The sequence below is a fragment of the Myotis daubentonii genome, chromosome 8 (genome assembly GCF_963259705.1).
Source record: "Myotis daubentonii chromosome 8, mMyoDau2.1, whole genome shotgun sequence".
Lineage (NCBI taxonomy): Eukaryota > Metazoa > Chordata > Mammalia > Chiroptera > Vespertilionidae > Myotis > Myotis daubentonii.
Window position 1 is genome coordinate 90201210 of NC_081847.1, and position 23790 is coordinate 90224999.

Genomic DNA, 23790 nt, shown 5'->3' on the forward strand with positions numbered 1-23790 from the left:
ATTGGCCCAGTACAGTGCCTGGGCTTTGTTTCTGCCTCTTGGTTTGACTATGGGAACTTTCTCGCCTCTCTGCACAATGGAGTTATTGTACCCACCACATAGGGCCGTTTTGAGAGTCTACGGAGCAAATAGTGAGGAAAACACTCCAGTGTGGTTTGTTACTTTATGTCTTCCTTCTTCTGTACTATGCTACTTCTCACATGTTATCCTAGTTTTGGTTTTTGTGTGATCATCTTCACAAGGTAGAGTTTTAAACTTTAGAGTTAAATAGCATCAAGAGGGGATTGGAAAATTGTGTGACAAGTTTTAGAAACAAAATCCTCCCAGTGAAATGCCATAAGAAATTTGAATGAGTGCTGATATAAAAACAACGCGAAAGACGCGGAGTGTGTCTTCCCTCACGAAGAAGTCCACACATAATGCATTCACAGTCCTGGTCCCTCACACACAGCACAGCCAGTGGGCAGGTGGGACTTCCTTACTTACTTCATGTAATTCCCCTCACGCTCCTGGGGGAGGTCTGGGTGGTTTAGAGATTTATGCTGGTTTGTGTAGAGCTTTCCTTGCTGCTATGCTAGCTAGCCCTTTGAATCAGGTCATGATTGGTGGGATAGGGGTTACATTTGCCAGCTCTTTGGTGGCTTTCATATTGGTAGGCTCAGTCCAGTTCTTAGAGGACAGGTGGTAATGACTCGGGCAGAGAAGACAAAGACTCTAGATTCTGTCTTCATCTGCAGAGATGGTCCATTTAAGTCGGGGTTGGAAATCACCAGTGGGATTGGTCCAGGGAAGTTGGCCTGATCAATGAATAAAACGGCCTTACACACACACTTGAGCCATGTAGTTATCGCCCTTTGTCACTCATGAACCACATTTTAAAAGCAGCATATTAATCTAACTATTAAGATAAGGATTAAATTATATTGCTCTGGTGGCACCACTTCAGTGAGTTCTTTCCTCTGTGTCTCACTGGCAGATATTGGTCCATCTGCCCTCACCTGTGTCTGGCAGCACATACATGTGTGATGTCACGATGGCCACAGAATCGTGACTTGCAGTTGAACAGGTCTGTCTACACGTGGTAACTGACAGCAACCTAAAAAAATATTTCTTATCATCTTGACTTCTCTCACAGAGTCACTGCTTATTTGGGCTAAAACTATAGTAAAAAAAAAAAAAAAAAAAAAAAGTTTTATATTAGTTCTGTAACCAAGCATTTAGGAGATTATATGATACATCAATTATGTGTGTATCGCTTCAAAGTAAATGAGATACTACACTGAGTTCCCTTAACCCCTCTTGACAAACCACCCCAATCATTGAAGCCCTCAATTTATGGAGCTCTTTGCTATTGAATTCTGTTTTCATCTCCCAACTACTGGTCTGTAAGGGCACTAATCCAAAGTACTTTAAATTCAAAGAAGTTGGGGTATTTTTTGTTTGTGGCAAAATTAATATTGCAAGCTGGTCCTATGTTAGGCATTCTTCTATAAGCGTGGCCCCTCCTACCCATGAGTTCCTAATAGAAGTTTCTTCAGACGTATTTTTCCTACTGAGGCATACACAATGCATTCAATGGCACCGGAGTTTCATTAAAGGAATTCTCTTGTTCCCTTCCTTCCCATGGAAGCACCATTAACTGTTTTAAGTTAACTCTCCGAATGTTAGGTTCTTAACCAACAAACTGCTTCTCCCACAAGGGCATGCTTCTCCAAGCGTCCTTGAATCTGAGCGACCTGCCTGCGGAATACGTAACAATAGAATCAGAGCCGCCCTGCGGGTTGGGATCCTATTTAAGAGGCACTCTTTTGTATTTATTGACTTTTTCCTTCCATCCTGGTTTCCATTTCTCTCACCACCACCTTCAGCCTTTCAGGTGGATGAAAAGGTCAATTATATGTAAAGCACCCCTTAAACCAGCAGGCCCCTTGTAGGGGTCTGGGCCTCCCCTCCCTGCTCCACTGGCAAGTGTGCTCAGCCCATTCCTGCTCCCCAGGAAGTGCATCCATCCATCAGGCCGCGTCTGCTGGCCAGGGTGCCTCTTACAGCTTTTACTGCATCTGAGACTGGCAGGCCTGCTCTCAGGAACTGCCGGGCAGACTGGGAATCGCAGTCACGGTGAATAGCAGCGAATTGCCAGCTCTTGATGGGTGGGTAGTCACTTCTTTCGGTGGTTGCCCCCTGGGGGAGAAGGTAGGAAAACAGAGGGAGGGAATTGGAGTGACTTTGCACAGCTGAGCAGGTTCCTGCCGCTGGAGCAGTGGCAAGCACTGGCAGGGCTCCACTCTGGGGAGGCTCCAAACAACCTCACAGTCTCATTTCCACCGATTGGTGCTGCTGTGTCGCCAGCAGCGCCCCAGGATGGGGTGGCAGGCGGGGCAGAGAGGGGAGGGGGCGCTGGGAAGGGGTAAAGGCTCAGCTAAGTTACACAAATAAAAAGTCCCCATCCGACTGGCTCACCCACCCCAGTGAGCCCTGAGCTACTAATTGTACCAAACTTGTATTTTAAGTTCCCCGGGTGATTAAAGAGCTGGCTCACAAACTCTCTGCATAACCTTAATTTTTTCAAGGTTCTTTGAGTGGAGAATGGCTTATAATAATGATTTTGACTAATACGATTTTTGACATGCAACTTTAATGCTTAACCTTAGTACAACTCCAGAGCATTTCATGTGTACTCAGCTGTAAAGAGGGATGATTTAAAGGGATAATATAAGAAAAAGGTCGTTCTAGAATGAACTTCTAACAAATTGCATAAAGGGAGCTTATTATTCTGTGAGTATGGGGATATGCCTCTCTCCTGATCATTTTTCTGCTTGGTTCAAAAAAAAAAAAAATCGTGGAGACACGAATGGGAGAAGAAACAGGAAAAAATGAAATAGAAATCTGCAAGCAAGGAATATTCTTCTGATGGTTATGATTTCGTTGCCACTCAGAAGGCTCTGCAATAATGTGCTTCTTCATCTCCTCATTTGTTTTGGGTGAAGAATTCGCTCGAACAAGAAAATGCTGCTATTGGTCGGAGGCTTGCCTCCCGGGCCAGACCGCCTGCCCAGCAACCTGGTTCAGTACTACGACGACGAAAAGAAGACGTGGAAAATTCTCACAAGTGAGTGCCCTTCCTTATTTACTTACCCGCCTGTTGATTTCACGTGAGAGCTGTCTGGAGAATTGGAAACCCTGGCTAATCAAATTAGACATGTTATTGATTTGTTACCCTTCGGACGTCTGTGTATAGAGCACTGGGGGTTTGGAGTCAAAGACTAAATGAACCTGCTCAGGTGGCCACGGAGATAGTCGAGTCGAGGGGCCTAAGTTAAAACTGGCCTAACATCACCGCGAGCATTTGTGTGTCTGTCTGCGCTGAGGTGGAGGGGGAGGTGACCCCGATCTTCCAAAAGAAACTCTGCAGTGACGTTTCGTTCATCGGGAAGTGAAAGGTTGGCGAATAGCGCTAAGGGAATTTTCTCACATCAAATTGGTCGTTCGGTTCATTGCCTCAGTCACTGTCTCATTCCTTTGGCTTTTTAGGCATTTTGCTCATTAATCTTTAGTTTGGGGCACTGGGTCTTTAGAGAAACACCCCCCTCTGTCGCTCCCCAGTTTCGATGGACAGATATGGTCGCAGCCCAAAGCCCATGAAGTTGCGCCTTCAAACTTCCACCCAAGGTCCTAGCCCTCCCTCCTTAAGGGCGATTGTGTTTTACAGCAAACCTCTTGCCTTGGGCACTGGGATCTGGAACTTACTGTTATATCGGCTACGATTCCCCATCTGACACAGTCATGGAATCAAGCTCATTGCTTCCGCGTGCAGCAGGCTGTGGGCACAGGCCCCTCGCGGGCACAGCGGCTGCACTGGTCAATAAAACCACATTCTAGCTGTCAGCACTGCCCAGAGCCGGGAGATAAAATAACGAAGGGGCAGTTTTGATCCATAAATCAAAGCTGTACATTTAAAACCAACAAAAGTGAGAGGTAGGCTTTCTTGCTGCATGTATCTTTTAAGCAGCTATATAGTCTATCAGTTTTTTAAAAAATCATTTCCTTTTACTGCAAGTTCTTTAAAATAGTGGAAATGGGACAGCAGTTTGCCCACAATAGCAGATGAGGATCAAAGACATGTGAGGCGGGGCTTGAATAATGCATTTCGGAGCCGCCCCCCCCTCACTCATCCCCCCGCCCCCCCCCGCGCCCCCCCCCCCCCCCCCAGCCTGCAGTGGCCTTGTCCTGGGTCTGTGACAGGAGGAAGCTCCCGGACACCCAGCCACACGGTTGCAGTCAAGAAGTGGCAGAATAGCAGCAGCGAGATTAAGGGGAAGAAAGAAAGAAAGCTAAGAGATGCCTTAAAATGGTGTTTCATCTCTTTTTGACAAAAACAGTGACTTAAACATGTGTAAATGCACGGCCAAAGTCAAGCTAAAGTAAAACTAAATTCATCTTGTAACACTTGACCAATAGAGAAAGCCTACACACCAGGAGACAGGACTACTAGGAGGAGGAGTGAGGAAGGACAAAGGGTCTGAAAGGGAGCTGCTAGGGAAGCAGGCTGAGGGAGGGGGAAGATTAGACCTGCAGTGAATGACGTGCCAGGCCAGGTCCAAGGAGCTGTTTGTTTGAAGGCCTTCATTAGAGGCAAAAAGATTCATTAGCCTGGTACGAACGGCATCTCAGAAAAGTCTGTGTCCATTTTGAACCATGTTCTGAGATGGGTGATCACCCAGCTTATTGTCCAAACTGGGACACCATAGAGCAGGGTGGGGGGCCTTTTCCTGCCAGGGGCCTTCTGGATATTTATAACGGCACTCGAGGGCCATACAGAACTATCACCTTACACATTAGCCTGCTGGATTTGGTCAAACATTTAATTGGCTCACCCCTCCTGCCTTGGTAGGGCCTGACCAAATATAGCCTGCAGGCCGGCGGTTCCCCACCCCAGCTTAGAGCATGAAATGGGGATCTATTCATTACACTGGGAGAGCAGGTATGGACTGGAACATGTAGTCACCCTACTCAAATGTTTTACACTGCCCGACATAACTCTCAACTAGAGGGATGCTCTAAGAAAGTATGAACTTAATGCAGTCACGCCTGGGTTCAAACTCATGTCTATGACCTTTCAGCCAGCCATACCCACATCTTGAGTCATGGGTGCTTCATTAGATCATCACAAGTTGAGTGTTTTCTCAATAAAACGTGATTTTTGTAAATCACCTAGCTCAGTGGTCAGCAAACTGCGGCCCCTTGAGTGTGGCTCTTCCACAAAATACCACGTGCGGGCGCGCACATACAGTGCGATTGAAACTTCGTGGCCACACTCAAGGGGCCAAAGAGCCGCCTGTGGCTCGCGAGCCGCAGTCTGCCGACCACTGACCTAGCTCACAGCATGAACTCAGTGCACTGCAAGTATGTTGCTATTATTGTAACAGCACCAGCACTATTAGCACGAGGACCCACAGACCCTTCTGCCTTAGAGGCACAGCCCACTCGAGCTCGCCACAGAGAGAGGAGAAGACCACGACACACACGGGCCTCGCTGCGCCGGGGCAGGGAGCCTGTTTGCTATCGCTTTCCTGTGTTGCATGTAATAACCTACTCAGGCGTAAAGGTGACTGAGCATCTGTGGCTCCATACTCCACATCGGACATGGAAGGACATAGACATTCATGTACAGGGAAGTGCTTACCTGTGAACAGATTCAAAGATCTTGACCTTTTTCCTAGACTCAGGCACAACCATAGCTTTGAAATAAATGTCTGCTCTAGTCAGAGTCTTTATTGCCCAGTGACTTCTACTTGAAAAAATAGAGTTTATTACCTGCTGGGCTGTGACTGCGGGGCCCCACGCGAAGGCATATTTTTCAGGTTTGTTGGAGAAATATAGACAGTTTATCTGGGTGATTTCTGCTGTGGGTTTGAGTGTTGTTGTTTTTTAATTAAGGCATTGGATTTGGCTACGTTGACTAAAGAGTGAAAGATTTCCACACTATTTGGACCATCTAGTGATAAATGAAGAAATGTTTCTCATTGGAATAAGAAAATAGCCCAATTCTCCCCAAATCCAGAGACGCACTAGGATAGCAGGGCTTCCCGCTGCCTCACCTTTGACCCGGAACAACTGCTTCGCTAGTTGGCAGGGAGGTGAGGGACCCAGTTCCAGGTTTGGGGTCAGCTGAGTGATTGAATGACCGGCTCCATATAAACTAACAAATACACTAACGAGCAAAACCCCAAACCCCGAGGTTGGCTAGGGCCTCGGAATCTTAGGGTCCCTGCCACTTGGCCTGAGCGTGTTTCACAGCCTGTCACACAGACACGCTCTCTTACAAAGAGGCGAGCCCAACCCCACTGCGGGAGCTGTGCTGTCCACAGACAGAATAGAATTAAAAGGAAGGCCAGCCATCATTTCCCTTAAGTCTGATCCCATTATGTTACTTATATTTTAGAAACACTATGGTAATAATCAACAGTTAGATAATCGAATCGAGTGGAGGTGAATAGAAATGAAAAAAAGAATAGGACTCTATAATATAAAGAAAACAAAATTCAACAATCAGCTAACCAGTGGTGTGACCCACCCGAACAGCAAGAAGAACTACTGCTCTCATGGTAAAGACTGTTTTGGTAACATGCTGGCACAGACTGCATTTCTGTCCTCCTCTTTGGAAAAATCATTTAATAAAACATTATAAAATTAATCTCAAGAATAGTGACAAAGCTCCCCAGTCTCTGTCAGAAAAAAAAAAAAAAAAAAACATTGAAAAATAACATGTTGCCCTAACTGGTTTGGCTCAGTGGATCCAAACTGAAGGGTCCTAGGTTCGATTCCGGTCAAAGGCATGTACCTTGGTTGCGGGCACATCCCCGGTGCGGGGCGTGCAAGAGGCAGCTGATCAATGTTTCTATCTCATCGGTGTTTCTAACTCTCTATCCCTCTCCCTTCCTCTCTGTAAAAAAATCAATAAGAATATTTTTTTAAAAAGAAAAATAACATGTACAAGTGAGTGGAAAGCCCTTTTGTAAGTGAAGTGTTCAGTAGTAACAATGAAATCGGCATTGTTGTTCTCCTGGCTGTTGAGAATAGACGGGAAGTGCAGATGCACTTTCATTCATTTCTATTTTATGGGACTGCTTTTCCTGCATTTCTCACTCCTGCATGCAGTCTCCCGTTTCATTCTTAACTTATTAGAAAGCAGTGCAGGAGACATGAATACTAAAATGGCCAATGCAAAAAGCGTGCCTCCTGCACGTTGCAGGCCCTAAATTCTTGGTGCAAATATCAGGCAAAACCTCCCCAGCTCCTGCGTACTTTCTGTCCTATGTTTCTTACATCTCAAAGTTTCTAGGAAGCCCAAGTGTGGGGGCAGCTTCCCTTCCTCCCCAGGAGAGCGCTGCGGGGCTGTCACTTCTACTTGCTTTTCAGTGTTTCCCAGGATCTGACTTCCTTTGTCCTACATTTCAGATCAGAGACCTTACTTGCTTCTTGCTTTCTCTGAGCAATGACAGGAAAGGGGATTTCAAAATATAGGTTTATCCTTCCATGTGCCAACAATGACTTCCCGCTAATCACATCACAATGAACATTGAGAGAGCTGTTAGAAAGACTGTTAGTTCCCTCTGCTAGAGGCAGGGGAAATCCCTTTTTCCCCCTCTTCCTTTCCTTTGGTTTGTAACTCTGTCTTCTATTGATGTGCAAGGATTTGGGAACTAGTATTTTTAAGTCATAGAAAATAAAGGAGCCCAGCCCGTGTGACTCAGTGGTTGAACATCAACTTATGAATTAAGAGGTCATGGGTTCGATTCCTGGTCAGGGCACATGCCCGAGCTGAGAGCTCGATTCCCAGTAGGAGGCGTGCAGGAGGCAGCCAATCAATGATGTTTCCCTCACATCGCGGTTTCTATCCCTCTCTCTCTCTCTCTTCCTCTCTCTAAAAGAAGTCAATAAAAACATTTTTAAAAAGAAAATAAAGGAAACCATTGTTTAGAAGTTCTCTGGGTTGTCTCCTCTAGCCCATGGAGGACCGTTAACTTGATCACCTCCAGGAAGGGTCCTGGAGCTGGGGGGGGGGTCATTAATTGGTTGTAGGAGAGTCACAAAGATCAGAGGCTGGCCCCAGCTGGTTTGGCTCAGTGCATCAGCCTGCAGACAGAAGGGTCCCAGGTTCAATTCTTGCCAAGGGCATGTGCCTGGGTTCCGGGCTCGATATCCAGTAGGGGGTGTGCAGGAGGCAGCTGATCAATGATTCTCTGTCATCATTGATGTTTTTATCTCTCCCTTCCTCTCTGAAATCAGTATATATACATATCAGAGGCTGGTGCACACTTCACACTTTTTAAAAAATATACTTTCTATAAGTTTTAAAGGAAAAATACAGAAAAAACAAATCTTCCATAAGAAATTGAGCTTCAGTTCCAAAAGCTAAGTATAGGTTTGATCATATCCAATATCTGAGCAATGAAGAATGTTTTAATTGCTGCTTACTCAGAGAATAATAAAACTGCACACCGATACATTCAATTGGACTTCTTTTCTTGTCCCTTCTCTTCCTTGATTTCAGTTCATTTGCTGTTCTTTGAGGATATATTAGGGGACAAGTCAAGTTCATCAAAAATTAATAATCGTTTCTTACGATTATTTGTTTAGAAGGAAATAAAAAGTAAGTTCAGTAGAGGTTTTTATACCTGTGGGTTTCCTTTGCTCATATTATCTTAATTAATAAGAACCGAAAGCCACAAATTATTTTATTTCATTTAATTTCTAGGCAGGCAGGTAGAGTCCATAAATAGTGTATTTCTCGTTGCAGGAGAACCTCAGAAAACAGTGAGGTGCTTCCAGAATGACTCTGAAAATGCCTGGGCAGGATTTCAACTTATTTACAGACCTCGTTCCTTCACGTGGCACACAGTTATTGAATACCCCACTGTGCTGAATGGTAGAACGTGCATATGACCATCTCTCTTCTTAGGAGCCTACGGAGTCGATTGCAATACATGTGCTAAGGGATAGATAGGGGGCGTTCATACTATAGGAATACAGAAAGGGACCCCTTATCTGGGAGGGCAGGGCCTTTCCTAGCAGTGGCCTTCTGTAAAGCTAAAGAAAATGGCTAGGAATTGTCGAGACGAAGAGGTGAATGAGAAAGTACTTTAGTAACAGAGACCGGTACTAGGAATGCCAAAAGGCAAGAGAGAATTGGTGCCTTCTAGAAACTGAAGTGAAATTGCACATTGATAGTCAGAGGTTGGGGAAGTATGTGGTGGGGCTGGAGAGTTCACCAAGAACCATACATTATGGGACTTCTTAGAGGAATTGCTAGGATAGGTTCAAGGCTTAAGACTTGAGAGTAGAGATCACCCCTCTGCTAGTGAAAACACAGTGATCTAAAGAACTGTTCACAATAGCATGGTAGTTGCTCTCTCTTAGCTTGGAACTTTTTATTTTAGTTCCTGGAGTAATTGTTTCCATGACTTTGGGCAAAGAAAAAGGAGAGAGAATTGTGTTCGGACTTTTTAAGTATGTTAGCATCTAATTTTACCTTCAATGAGCTCAATTCTAATTTGAGACACATGGCTACACATTGCTATATTTCTTGAATTATTTGCTGCTATGTATTCATGCACCAGTGCATTAGTGGATTCTTCATAGATTTTTTAAATATGTGTGCTGGTCATTCCAAATACTGTATTTTAAAGAAGTTGGTACCTAGAATAACCAGTTGACTTTATTTCTGATTTTCATCTCCCTTGAATATAGCAATTTCCTTTTCTCCAAAGAATAGCATGTGTACAAATAATTGTGATGCCTCCTTTACACACAAGCTGTGGTATTTGCTGCTGAGTCTGATGTGAAGGAGGTATGAGTTACATGGGCTGCTTAAATTTGCTCCATGTCATTCCTCAGCAAGTTGCAGACTAAGTTTGGCAAATCATTGACTGTAAGTACTGAAAAATTAAAAGATCTCTTTGCCCAACCCTCTTACTTTACACATTTCATTCATTCAACAAATATAATTGATATATTGTAGGTAGCAGGCATTGTTCTAATTAGAGATAATTTAGTGCTAAGTCAAAGCAAATATTATCATACCTCTATTAAGCTCAAAGTTTAGGAGGGAACCAGCATTAATAAACAATCCCGGATAGCAACCCTATATAATAAAAGGCTAATATGCAAATTGACCAAATGGCAGAATGACCAGTTGCTATGACGCACACTGACCACCAGCAGGCAGACGCTCAATGCAAGTGCTGGCCCCTGGGTGGTCATTGTGCTCCCACAGGGAGAGTGCCATTCACCCAGAAGCTGGGCTCATGGCTTGTGAGTGCAGTGACAGTAGTGGGAGCCTCTCCTGCCTCCACGGCAGCTCTAAGGATGTCTGACTGCCGGCTTAGGCCCGCTGCAGGCCTAAGCCGTCAGTCGGACATCCCCTGAGGGCTCCTGGACTGTGAGAGGGTGCAGGCTGGGCTGTGCGGACACCCCCCCTCCCCGTTGAGTGCACAAATTTCATGCACCGGGCCTCTAGTACAGGGGTGGGCAAACTTTTTGACTCAAGGGCCACAATGGGTTCTTAAACTGGACCGGAGGGCCGGAACAAAAGCATGGATGGAGTGTTTGTGTGAACTAATATAAATTCAAAGTAAACATCATTACATAAAAGGGTACGGTCTTTTTTTTTTTTTTTTTTAGTTTTATTCATTTCAAATGGGCCGGATCCGGCCCGCGGGCCGTAGTTTGCCCACGGCTGCTCTAGTATATAATAACAAAATGCAATAGTACTCTGAAGAAAGGATATAGAATATACAAGATACTGAAATGGAGGAACCTGCCCTAGTTTAGAAGTCATGGAGAATATCACCAATGACATGGCATTTAAGCTGAGAACTTAAGGTTGAGAAGGAGTTAACCAGGGCATGTGTCCTGCCTGGGAATTGAACTGTGGACCTCTTGGTTCATGGGTCGATACTCAACCACTGAGTCACACCAGCTGGGCAGAAGATTGAATCTTATCTTCTGTTCTTATCATCAATAGTTTGGGAAAGAAGACATACTTTTGATTCAGAATGAAATTTCTATTTCTGGCATGGAGTTTATGTGTATTAGGATGGGCTAGGTTTTGCTATGGTAACAACTCCAAAATCTCAGGGGCTTAAACCAACAAAATATGTATTTGTTCTTTATGCAACATGTCCTGGGCAGGTTGTCAGAGGGCATCTGTTTGTCAGAGTCATTCAGGGATCCAGGCCTATGGGGCTCCATCTTTACCTGCATTTCACCCATAATGTAGCTGGGACCAGACTATGCGGCAGCATCTTGGACTGGCAATTAAAAGTGACATTTATCAGTTCTTCTCAATTAAAGGACCACACCCCATTTCAAGGGGGCTGGGAACTATAAACTTACCAGGTCCAGGAGGAAGGGAATGGGAGCACTTGATGGACAACACAACGCGCCCGCCGTAATCTGTCCCACTGGACATCAGATGTTCCCTGTCCTCTCCATGCCATGCTCAAAGGACACTCACTCCTCCTCCAAGGGGGAGCTCATCCCTAATCATTAAGCTCAGTGTCCATCTCTGGGTGATGGACCATTATCCCAGTATCAGGTTCATTTGATCCGGAAACAAACTAAAACACATATTATCTCGTCCCCTCACACGTGATGCACAGTGATGGGTGGAGGGCAGGATCTGCACAGTAAACACTTTAATTTGGAAAGAACAGAGCAATTTAGCAATCCCAGCAAATTCACATTTTGAAGAGTGCCTGTGCAAGGTTGGTTGGGGCCATCCTTAATTCTGCTCCATGTCCTTGGTTCGCCATGGTCCCTGGTTACACCTTGCGGGAGATTCTTCTTCCGTTATCCTCCTTGGCTGTATCTGGAGTGAACCTGAGAATATGATCTTCCTGGGAATAGAAGGGTTTTCTAAGAACATGTCGTGTCTGTAGACATTTAGGGGACAATGGTGAAGTCTGTTAGTGCCAGTTGGGAGGTTTTGGGCAGTTTAACCTCTTGCCAAATATATTTCTTAGACTGTCTTTTCCTTTGCTTTCTTGTCCCCATTTTTCTCCCGCCACCCCCTGACATTCTATCTATATATTCACATATCTACCATGCTTTAATGAAACAGGTCCCTTTTTGTTCTTTTTCCCTGAGTTACAGGAGTTTACTGGGTATCTCACCCTTCATTGGAACTTTCTGCTAAGATACTCTGACACAGTGAAATTACTCTGAAAGCCGTATCTTTAATTTTGTTATTGTCAGTAAGCCGAGTTTTAATTAACCTGTTTTTCTCAAAATTCTTCTCATTTTGTATATGATACATAAAACCAAAATCCTTTACCTGATGAGGTTGAAAAGCATTGCTTCTTCCAGTGCTGCACACTGCTAGGTTTTCCGACTCTGTTTCCTTGCAATCCAGCTTATAAATGAGCCAGTTTTGTGTGTGTGTGTGTGTGTGTGTGGGGGGGGGTCATCTTTTTTTTTTTTTTTTTTTGGCAGATCTTGCCAACTGCAGCCAACAGCAATCAATTCACACCACCGACATTCCGTTTTGCAACCTCTCCTCTTGGAGGTGGAAGTTCACTAAATAACTGATTAGCCATCCCAGTAAGAGCAAATCACAGGCCAGCAAGTGGTTCTCCGCACCATGATGTGCATTTCCATCCTCCACCCTGCGAAATCAATGTCCTTGTCATCATGCACTGGGCACTCTTGGTACCAGTGCCTGAATGAGTCAGATTAGGCTTAGCTAGGTTAAGTTGGCATAAAACAATCACCAAATCTTAGTGGCTTCTCTAAGTAAAGATTTATTTCCTTTAACGTCACACGGCCATGGTAGGTTAGCTGGGGTCTCTGTTGCACATCTTCTCCTTCCAGTACTCAGGTTCATGGAAACTCCGTGATTTGGCCTGTCCCATTGCCTTGGCACGGGAAAGGACAATTTCACACTCACTTGTTGAGCTCCGCCCCTGAACTAACATGCTTCATTGTCAAAAACAAACCCCTTGGCCACACCTCACCTCAGAGTGTGTAGAGAAATGTAATCTGCCCAAACTCTCAGAAGGTAGGGCAATCAGAATATTTGTTTAATAGCCCTAATCATTGCATTGCACCCTTCTGTTACAACAAATATTTGGTTCACTTTTCTTGTCACATGTAAAATATTCTCACTCTTCCAAAGAGCATTTACTAGCAGAGGAGAGGGCTTCTCTGTGCATCTTTCTGTCTCTTCAGTGTGACTCTGTTGTCAGGACTGGTCCTTATTCATGGAGAAGAGAAGGTGAGGTGCCTCTACATTAAAGGAAAAGTTTAAAAATGCATTTCAAATAGTATCTAATAAAGAGGGAATATGCTAATTGACCCTCACACCATCACAAAGATGGTGGTGCCCACAGCCAATAAAGAGGGAATATGCTAATTGCTGCCCCACCCTCAAAGATGGTGGCACCCACAGCCAATAAGGAGGGAATATGCTAATTGACTGCCAGCCCCTCAAAGATGGCAGCACCCACAACCACAAGATGGTGGCCTTGCCGCATGCCTGCCTCCAGAGTCCCCTCAGCCCCCCAGCCACCCAGGGACAGCATGAGGTGCAGGCAAGCCTCGGATGGTGGCTGCCCGAGGCTTGCACTGCTGTCAGTGGCAGCAGCAGAGGTGTGATGGGGTATTGCCTTCCCCTGATCGCTGGGTCGCCTCCTGCCCCTGAGGGCTCCTGGACTGTGAGAGGGGGCAGGCCGGGCTGAGGGACCCCCCCCCTCCAGTGCATGAATTTTCATGCACCAGGCCTCTAGTATTATTATAATGCATTTGGGGTCGAATTTTCCAAGCTTTGTCTCTCCTCAAATAGTTTAAATATGTTTGAGTTTATATAATTTCACTAGTTTTACTATGTATTATGCATGAACTATTATATAGCTATAATATGGTTGTGCAAATATATATAGATGTAAATTATATAATACATATAACTCCCATCGAACAGAATAAATTTTAACATTTAGAGTCACTTCATTAAAAAGAATCGAAATGACTTTTAAGATTACAGTCAAAAAGTGAAAATATAATTGGGGTGAGTGACTGTCATATGCAAACATCTTTATCAAAATGAAGGAGTAATGAAGGCCAAGTGCAAAAGGCACGCTGGTGGTGTCTCCAGGTCCATGGGATGACTGTGGTGGAGTTAGGACCCAACTCTGCTTATCAGTTCACTCCGGCCAGTTAGAAATGTTGGCTTTGTTCATCATACACCAAATGAGTACATTCCTTCATATGTGTTAATTATATTGCTCTTGATGGACCAAACAGTTGTGCTTCATAGAAGATGCCTTAAGAGCCTGGCCACGTTAGCTGGCCTTAAGGGGGCTTTGGGAAAGGGCAGTGCTGAGCAGACACTTTCTTCCTCTCTGTCCGGATGTCAAGGCAAACTACCACTTCTTACAGTAAGTGCTAATTATTAATCCTCCTGGCATGCTTTCTTTGGTCATTAAGTCTTCATTTCTTTTTTAAAATATAACATTGAATTCCAGTTATTTAGCTAGAACAATAACCATTGTGAGCTTCCAAGACTGAAATCTTCCCCACATTTTTATGTTGAGAAGGCAAAGCGCTTTCCGAAAACCCCACTGCTAAGGCAATGATGTATCCCTTTCACTTTCATTATATGTTTTTAATCAGAGCGTGACTTCACACTAGACAAAGCGATGCTTTATGCATGGTCTCCCTTGTTTTTGCTAAAATCCTTTGACATGATTAATTTTACTTTAATGCTTTTGTCTTGTTGTAATGGTAAGGATGATGGGTATAAACCAGGCAAAAATACATGCTTTTCTATTATAATGCCTCTGAGCATTAAAAATATCTCAGATGAAAAGGGAAAAAAATCACAGGAGACTGGTCCGACTGGAATTAAATTTCTTGCTACCTGAACACAGAGTACATGAGATTAAGAAAAAATGATTCAGTCATTGTTTTTAGTTTTATTTTTGGTATTTTTTATAGCAATTTATTCATCTGTATGATTAGATCTGAAGAGGAGGAGAGACTGTAGCTCACGGATTTCTTGATCTCATTTGTCGCTTTGTAGCGTTTCCCTCCTTCTGTGTATTAAGGGACCAAAGTATTAACCAGTTCAATTCGGGGTGTATCTCGACCAGATCAAGGTAAAGCCAGCCATACCTCTCCGTGGCGCTGCCTGGCATTGGATATAGGTTAGTTTTCAGCTGTTCTAATTTTCAGTCTACAATAATTGAATGCAGTATCCTTTGTTCAATGGACAGAAAAGCAGTGATGGAGGTGGCTTGAAGAAGAAAATAATGACCACTCAACAAGTGAGGCCTGCCTTGGGAACAACTGTCCGAGGGTCAGTTGTCCCATATTCGCTCTTTCTTTTTCTTTCAATAAATGATGGAGTTGCCTGCCCATATCACCAGAGTAGGAGACCTTCCTTTTGTCTATCCAACCTGTCTGTCTGTTTCACTTGCCTCCTAAATAAACCCTATTACAATTAGAAGGTCACCTGGCTCCGCCCAACAGCACCACATGCAATGATGGGATGTTCTGTATCTGCACAGCGCAGTGGGCCAACTGTGGCTGGTAGGAGAGGAGCTGAATTCCTAATTTTATTTCATTTCAATAAATTTACATGTCAATAACCCCCTATGACAAGTGGCTTCTGATTTAACAGCACAGCTCTACAAGGCACAAAGCTGTGTGAGGTGTTCACATTCACTTAGGAGAACTGTCTGCCAACCCCACCCTGCTGCCCAGACCTGGTCCCACATGAAAATAGGTGACCCTGCGAAATAACTAAACTCCAAGAACACCCAATGAGCCACTCGGAAGTCCTCTCCCACCTACGAGGGTTTCTTTTTTTGCTTTCTCATTCTCTCCTTCCACAAATGCCCATAGTTTACCCGGTGTGTTCCTTTTCTGTGGCTGCCATAGCAGAGTAGCAAATACTTGGTGGCTTAAAACAACAAACATTTATTCTCTCACAGTTCTGGAGGCTGGACGTTCAAAAGCAACGCATCAGCAGGGCCACGAGCCCTCCCAAAACCCTGAGGGAGAATGCCTCCTTCATCTCCCTCGCTTCTGTGGACTCCTGGCCATCCTGGGGGTTCCTTGGCTCAGGTCTTCATCACTCTAATCTCTGACTTGTCTTCGCTGTGTCTGTTTCAAAATCTTCCTCTCAGTTCCGTTATAAAGACATCTGCCTTGAGTACATCTGCAAAGATCCTATTTCCCAATAAATTCCCGTTCACGGGTCCTGGGGGTGAGGATTGAAACATATGTTTTTGAGGGACACAATTCAGCTCACTACACCTAGCACATGGAACTCACAAAGGGAAGAAACATAATAAAACCAACAGCTATGAGACACTGTGTGTGAGGCACACATTCGAGGCACTTCACTTGCATTTATTCATCTAATTATTATAACAACACTCTGTGGTATTAGGGACTATGGTTATTTCTGCTCCAGATGAAGAAATGGAGACACAGAGACATTAAGTAATTTGCTCAAGGTCACACAGATGGTAAATGACTGAGCCAAAATGTGTACCCAAATGAAGCGCCGGAGCCTGCCACCCTCTCTGTGTCTCACGACCGCATTAACGGCGCGCATATTGTAAGCGGAGTGAAAAGTAGGACCAGGCAGCCTCCTTCAGCTTTTTATGCAGAACAAATGGAATATTGTCTACACAGACGGAATGTATTATATCTTACTGTACATGGTTCTTTGTTGAACTGTCAGCTAGCCCCTTTGTTATTAATTGAAGATGAGAGGAAGAGGACTGTATTGGGTTATATGTAGGTGAAAATTATTTTAGAATGAGGGTTCTTACAAATCCGGCCACTGCTTTCTGTGTGTGCCTCCTCGCTTGCAAAAATCATAATTGTAAAATCTGTGGGCCAAGACATGATGTTTTAAAGAGGGAAAAGCTGTGTATTTATGTTCTCCTGGTCGCCTGTTTTATCTTGTACTAATGCCGCCAGGGTACTCCTCTGTCTGTGGTCTGGGCGAACCTCACACCTCTGTTTCCTGTTCATTCATAAATTCACCTGAAGCTTTTCATTACCATAATCATTGACTTTACCAAACATCGCTGGCTGCTCTTGTGTGTGCGTAAACTTTCCTGGGATTCGATTATTTCTTCCACTTTACAGCTTTCATTTCTAAAGTGATAAAGCATTCTTTTTGTCTTTCTTCTTGTCCAACACCCATCATTTTTCCACCTGAGTGATAATCAAAAAACGTATGTGCAGGTGAATTAAGGAACAGTCTGTGGTTATCTACTTTCAATCTTATTACTAAATCTGCAAGGTTTGATATCCTATACGGTGTTTTCCACAGATACACATAAATAGGCTTCTACATGTAATTCAGGAAACAATCCAGGATGGTTCTCAGAATTGATATGTATCGCTGATGTTGGGGTTTCTGCTGTCATGCCTGACCCCAGTGTCCACCTTAGATTCAAAGCTGAGGAGACGCGGGTGCGAGGAGAAACCAGAGGGGGTGCTGCCAAGCACTTTCATAAGATGCAACGACCTTTCTTGACCTTTGGAAACTGTTTAAATCCCCCATTCTCTATTTTAAAAAGGAACAAAACAGAAACATAAGGTGCATATCTCTCTAAGAAGCAGCTCTTGTTTCTTTTTTTAAAAAAATATATTTTATTGATTTTTTTACAGAGAGGAAGGGAAAGAGATAGAGAGTTAGAAACATCGATGAGAGAGAAACATCAATCAGCTGCCTCCTGCACACTCCCTACTGGGGATGTGCCCGCAACCCAGGTACATGCCCCTGACCGGAATCGAATCTGGGACCCTTCAGTCCACAGGCGGACGCTCTATCCACCGAGCCAAACCGGTTTCGGCCAGCTCTTGTTTCTTTAACCAAATAGAGTTTGGTTGTTTACAAATACGACAGCCAAGGCCTGATTCTGTCCCGGTGTGAGGGAGGTGAGGGTGGAGTTCAGACCCTTTCACAGCTCAGCTGGCTTCACAGAGTCCCTTTCCCAGGCCCCTCACAGGTGCACCCCAGCCGGTGCCGTTCAAGCATATGTGACTGTTGACCATGGAAGCCCATTGGAAAGGAGGATGCAACAGTGCAAACCCATGAGCGCTGCTGGAAAATCACAGGACATTTATTTTTCCTAGAAGTAGATTAGCATCACCATCCTCATGCTCATTGCTTCCGTAAGCAGAACCGCTGGGCGGGGCGTGCTCAGAGCAGCCCTCCGAGGTCTCCCGCGTTGGCTCGTTGGCAGAGCGCGCTCTGTCACTTGACACAGTGCAAGCACAGGAGAATCAACATATTTCCCAGCACAGATAAACAGACGGCACAGAAAAGACCGCCTCTCTTGAGAAAAATGTGTTAGTAGGAGTTGTCTTTCCAGGAGTCCGCAAATGTGTGTGTGTGTTTTGTTAAGGGCCAGGTAGTAAGCACTTAGGGCTTTGCGTCCGTGCGGTCCCCATCGCACCTATCAACTCTACCACTGTAGCGTGAACAAGGATGGCTTTATTTATTTAAAAAGCTTTTTAAGGCTTTGTTTCTGGAAGGAGGTGAGGGCTGGATTGACCTGTGGTTTTAGGCTGTGGCTTGCCAAGCCTTGGGCTCTAATCTAAGGGCATATCCGTTTTCTCCACAAGTCGCACCCTCTGGTAGTAAAACACGACTTATCTTGGTCATCATAATGAACACTTATGGCACTGGCTAAGCCCTGTGCGGGCATTAGCTCATTTAATCCTCACAAGCATCTGAAGCCAGTACTACGGGCACCCCCATTTTATTGGAGAGGGACCGAGACATCAAGAGCTAAAACAACACGCCCGAGGCCAGGAGGCAGAAGCAAAACCAAGATTCCCACTCAGGTAGTCTCGCTCCAGAGGCACAGTCTTAAGTTACGAGTTAGGTGATCTCGGGATGCTTTGTGACCCGTCCTCTTTAACATGAGAAGGCCCTGTTCTCACATAGACACACGCCTTCCCTGCCAGCAGCGAGGGGCGGGCATCGTATCTCCCTTGCTGACTAACCGCAGCCGCCTGCCTGACCCGCAGGACACCCCCCCACACACACACTGTACACATGTCAGCACAGGGCTTTGCTGACACGCCCGCCAGGGCCACAGGCAAGCACCCAGAGGAGCTGCACTTCGCCCCAGGTCCTGCAGGGGGCGAACTGCTGCTCGTGCTGAGGTAGTGTCATCCTTGCAAAGACAGGCCCAGCCCCTAAACGGATGTGGTTCCATTTTTCTGCTTCTCCTAATTTCCTGTCTTTGAACTTGCAAATATCTTTAACATAAACCAGCCTCTTTGCAGACTTCACATTGCAAAAGAAGTGAAGGGTAAAAAGACAACGAAGGGGACTTGTGAGTTTAGCAACACCAAATGGTAATGACATCTTAAGCGAGTGGTTATTCTGTGACCAGCATGGTGTTGACATGTCACATGCATCTTACTTAGGGCTTACAATATCCTATATTGTATTTTAACGCACATGTAACTACACTGATTTTAAAAACTAAGGCTTAGGGCCCAGCCAGTGTGGCTCAGTGGTTGAGCATCAACCTATGAACCAGGAGGTCATGGTTTGGTTCCCAGTCAAGGCACATGCCAGGGTTGTGGGCTCGATCCCCAGTGTGGGGCATGCAGGAGGCAGCTGGTCAATGATTCTCTCTCATCATTAATGTTTCTATCTCTCTCTCTCTCTCTCTCTCCCTTCCTCTCTGAAATCAATAAAAATATATATATTTTTAAAACCAAAAACGAAGACTTAGGAAAACTTACAGTTAGTAAATATGTGAGTAAATATTCCAAGGCGTGAGTCTTTGACTCCAAAAGCTAAATGCTGAACCACTGCACGCCAGTGTGTTTATTGAGGTGCTCTCTCCACCTCCACGGCTTGAGGCTAACACAGATGGAGAACTTCTATGTAGAGACACTGTCTGAGAACCTGACACAGCTTATCTCATTAGGACTCAGAGTCACAGTGTGAGGCTAAGATCAGTCATTATCCCCATTCTGTTGTTAACCAAGGTCAGGACGTGTTTCCAAACTAGTTTGTGGTGGAGCCAGATGGCAAACCCAAGCAGTTGGCTTCAGCGCCTACCTCTTAAACTTGACACTGCACTGCTTGTATTTGTCACTGCGATTTTCAGGACAAGAGTGGATGTGCATTGAGGGCTCTCTAGGATAAGGGAGCCTTACCTGTTTATTTATTGGGTAAATTTTAGCCTCCTGACCACACTGGAGAACATCCTTATCTACTCCTTGCAACTTTCAAGCCCATCATTCACTGGGTCCCCCCCAATAGCCCCGTGAGATACATAGGTCAGCTATTATGATCTCTTTGACATATGAGGACACTAAAGTTCAGAGCGGTTAAGTGACTTGTCAAGGTCATGCAGTAATTGATGAATCTGAGACTCACGCCGGTGCCTTCTGACCTAATTTAGCTCTGTGTTCTTTCTATTAAGCCGTGTTCTATGGAACCTTATTAGGAATTCTTTGACCTGTAACTGACATTATTTGATCTCTTTCTAATATGGTATTTTTTTCCCAACTGGATTATTTAGAAAAGCATGCGTTAGACACTTCAAATTCACCTGAGCCTTTTGGAGGGGAAAATAATTAGCTCTTTGTTTTCATAGAATACAGAGGGGAGAACTCACAGGTGCCACATGAAGGCGGAAGCATATTCAGTGAGCAACACAAGATTGCAACAGGAAACAGATGACCCTCTTTAATAAGAAAGCGACGTACAGAGATGTGGGCAAGGGCTGAGGACACCCCCGAAACAGTGCACCACCCTTCCCAGTTCCCCAGGGCCAATCACAGTGGCACTGTTACCACCCGTAGGCCTGAAAGGGGAGGGAGAAGATACCAGAACCGAAGACAGAGAAGGCTGTTATTGGGAGAACCATTTCATAGGACTTTCATTCAAACAAGAAAGGCAGCCCACACCGACCCAGGAGGAGGAAGCCAGGGCAGGAAATACCTTGACCTTCCTGTCCTTCTGAAACCAAACTCAGCCAGAAGCCAAAAGAAAGGGAGCCCCTAGATGTTGTGATTAGTGACACTGGTGCCCAGAGAACCAAGCAGGGTCACTGGGGGTAGAGAGTGGATCTGGGGGCCATCAGCAGATGCCCAGCATTCACCATTCATGCAGCTGCCTTTCATTAGAGACCTCAAATCTATGACTAAACGTCAAAATACAGGTACCTTTTCAGTCCTTTGGGAGTGGAGTATCTAGTTTGGCTTACTCGAGCTCCTTGATACCTAACCTATTTTATATTTTTTTTATCTTTTCTATTGGGCCCAACTGGCCCACTACCAAGGAAACAAATTGGAGCGGAGGCAGGTAGGAAGGGGACAGTGGCATGATACCATCAAGCCTGTCCACCAGTAAAAACTCAAGCCTGTGTTCTGTCTTATCCTGGACCCATCCCTCTCAGTAAGAATGATCCTGAGTGCATGTTGGTTTGACTTGTAAAAATGAATTACTTTTCTTCCTCCCCGTGATTCCCTTTGCCAACTGAAGGCTGTCTCCATGGCGCAGCATGTGCTTTGCACACATTCATGTTACAAAGTGAAAACTAGTAGTCTGACTTCCCTTCATCAGAAAACACAGGGGTGTGTGGTGAGAAGTGAGACCACTGTCTTCCATAGTTTAGGTCCATGTTGGTCTCTGGAAGTTCTTTCTCCATTTTCCCTGGTTCCTTTTGACTCTCTCTCTCTCTCTCTCTCTCTCTCTCTCTCTCTCTCTCTCTCTCCATCATCACCATCATCGTTGTTGTTCAGATCACATTAGACTTGAGGCTCTATTTCTGGTCAAGAAAAGGCACCGATATCTGAGAGGCGGTGTAGTTGGGCTGGGGGTCTCCAGTAAATGCTGAAGGAAAAGCCCTGGCTGTGAGGGTTCTATGGGAGAGTCACCCTGTCTTTTCTTCAAGGTCAGCTGGGCTTCTGTGGATTTAAATGGGTGAGTTGGGCCAGTGGGTTCACTGTGCTTGAGACTATTGGAGAAGGCTTCCTAAGGTTGTGTATGTGTGAGAATTCATTTTTCTAACATTTTTTACCACATGAAGGTTTTCAGATTGGTAACTGAGGAAGGCCAGTCATGTGCAAAAGAAGTTTGATTAATTAGCCTTTTAAAAGGAATGTGTCAATGTTGGGGTAAAGCAGGGGTGGGGAACCTTTTTCCTGCCAAGGGCCATTTGGAAATTTATAACCTCATTCATGGGCCACACAGAATGATCAACTTAAAAATTAGCCTGCTGGATTTGGCCAAACCTTTAATTAACTCAACCCTAATGCCTTGGCAGGGCCAGACCGAATGATTTCTTGGGCCTTATATGGCCCACGGATTCATTCCCCACCCCTGGGGTAGAGGGACCCTTCCCTTAAGGGCACAGAATGCAGGTAAACATGTAAATTTCATGGGAATCAAGCCTGAACAAATGCTCCATGAATGTAGATGTCCATAGCGAATCTTTTTTAATGAGTATTATTAATGTCAATAGAATCTAGTTTGAAAGTGATTCTTTTCCTTTCTTTTACTCATTAAAAAAAATAATTCCCATTAGGAGAAACTTACATCTATCTCCGCGAGTTCTTGCTACGCGTGGTGCCAGGGCAGCAGGCTGGCAGGCACCTGCCCCACCCCTCTGCCTCTCTAAGCTGCCCAAGGTGTGTCACTGTCAACTACGAAGAAGTGCCCAGGTCTCCTCTCAGCAGGATTTGAAATGTGCACTTTGCCACTTTTGTGGTCCCATGCCTACGAATGTTATCCAACGGCCCAGAGGCATGGAATTGAGGGTATCCTTGTTAGAGTGGCTTAAAAATGGCCAGCCTTGGAGCACCAGCCCACTCCTGGCCCACATGCGAGTCAAGAGCCTCTCTTCAGAAGATAACGCTGTTCTCAACTGCACTTTTTATCTGGCCGCTGTGCCATCTCATCTTTTCCTCTGATTTTTTTTTTTTTTTTTTTTTGAGAAGAGCAATGGGAAGAGGATGATCTTCAAATACTTGTGCTTTCAAGGCAGGAAAACTTGAGGAAGAGGAGAGGGATGATGATGCTTACCCTCTGTGAGGGAGCTTGGTGGGTCTGGTCGTGAAATCATGGGGAACGCAGAGTTTCATTTGGCAGTGGTTTCTGATCCAGAGAGAATCCATTCTGTATATCTAGTATTTCTTATATATCCTTCATCTCAGTAACAGTTGTATTTATCTGACTAAGTCATCTTCTTACTACGAAAATGTAGCTATGCAGAAACATGCTTTCTTGGGTATCCTCCCGGACACCTCATTGAGTACCAGCATCTGGCAGAAGGTGATCCATGGCCCTTTCCTCGTCCTGAACACCCTGTAGCATCCATGCATTGATGATGGACCACTGATCTGTGCTCCCCTCCCTGACCTCTCTCTCTTGAAACCTACTACTCTGTATTTCTAATTATCTCCTGATCATCTCCATTTGGCCTTAAATTTCTTACCTTGCCTTCAAACCCATTGCCTTTGCTCTTTATTCTAGCAACTAGCATCTTTATCCGCCCAGCCTGAAAACCTAAGTGTCATCCCAGACTTGCTCCTGTCCTCTAGGCCCTCCTTCATCCTGTCAACAATGAGGTCATGATTACCTTCTGTATCCATGTCAATCATGTCTTCATCTCCACTCACACTGTCAATCCCTAGCATAAAATCTCCAGTGAGTCCCCAAACCACACAAGATGAAACCCAGCTCCTCCACACGCTTCTAAAGTTGCTTCCCCAGGTTCGCTTTTTGCTGTT

General features: G+C 44.9%; 2 protein-coding genes across 2 annotated transcripts in view; one reads left to right on the forward strand and one right to left on the reverse strand.

Moving 5' to 3' along the window:
* Nucleotides 1-23790, reverse strand: part of MEP1B (meprin A subunit beta) — a 495370-nt gene that overhangs the window by 109758 nt on the left and 361822 nt on the right. The gene's annotated exons all lie outside the window — the stretch shown is intronic.
* KLHL14 (kelch like family member 14) overlaps nucleotides 1-23790 on the forward strand; it is a 94877-nt gene that overhangs the window by 24714 nt on the left and 46373 nt on the right. Inside the window, exon 2 of the mRNA XM_059707403.1 lies at nucleotides 2988-3109. Coding sequence (XP_059563386.1) covers nucleotides 2988-3109 — 122 coding nt within the window. The remainder of the gene's footprint in view (nucleotides 1-2987; nucleotides 3110-23790) is intronic.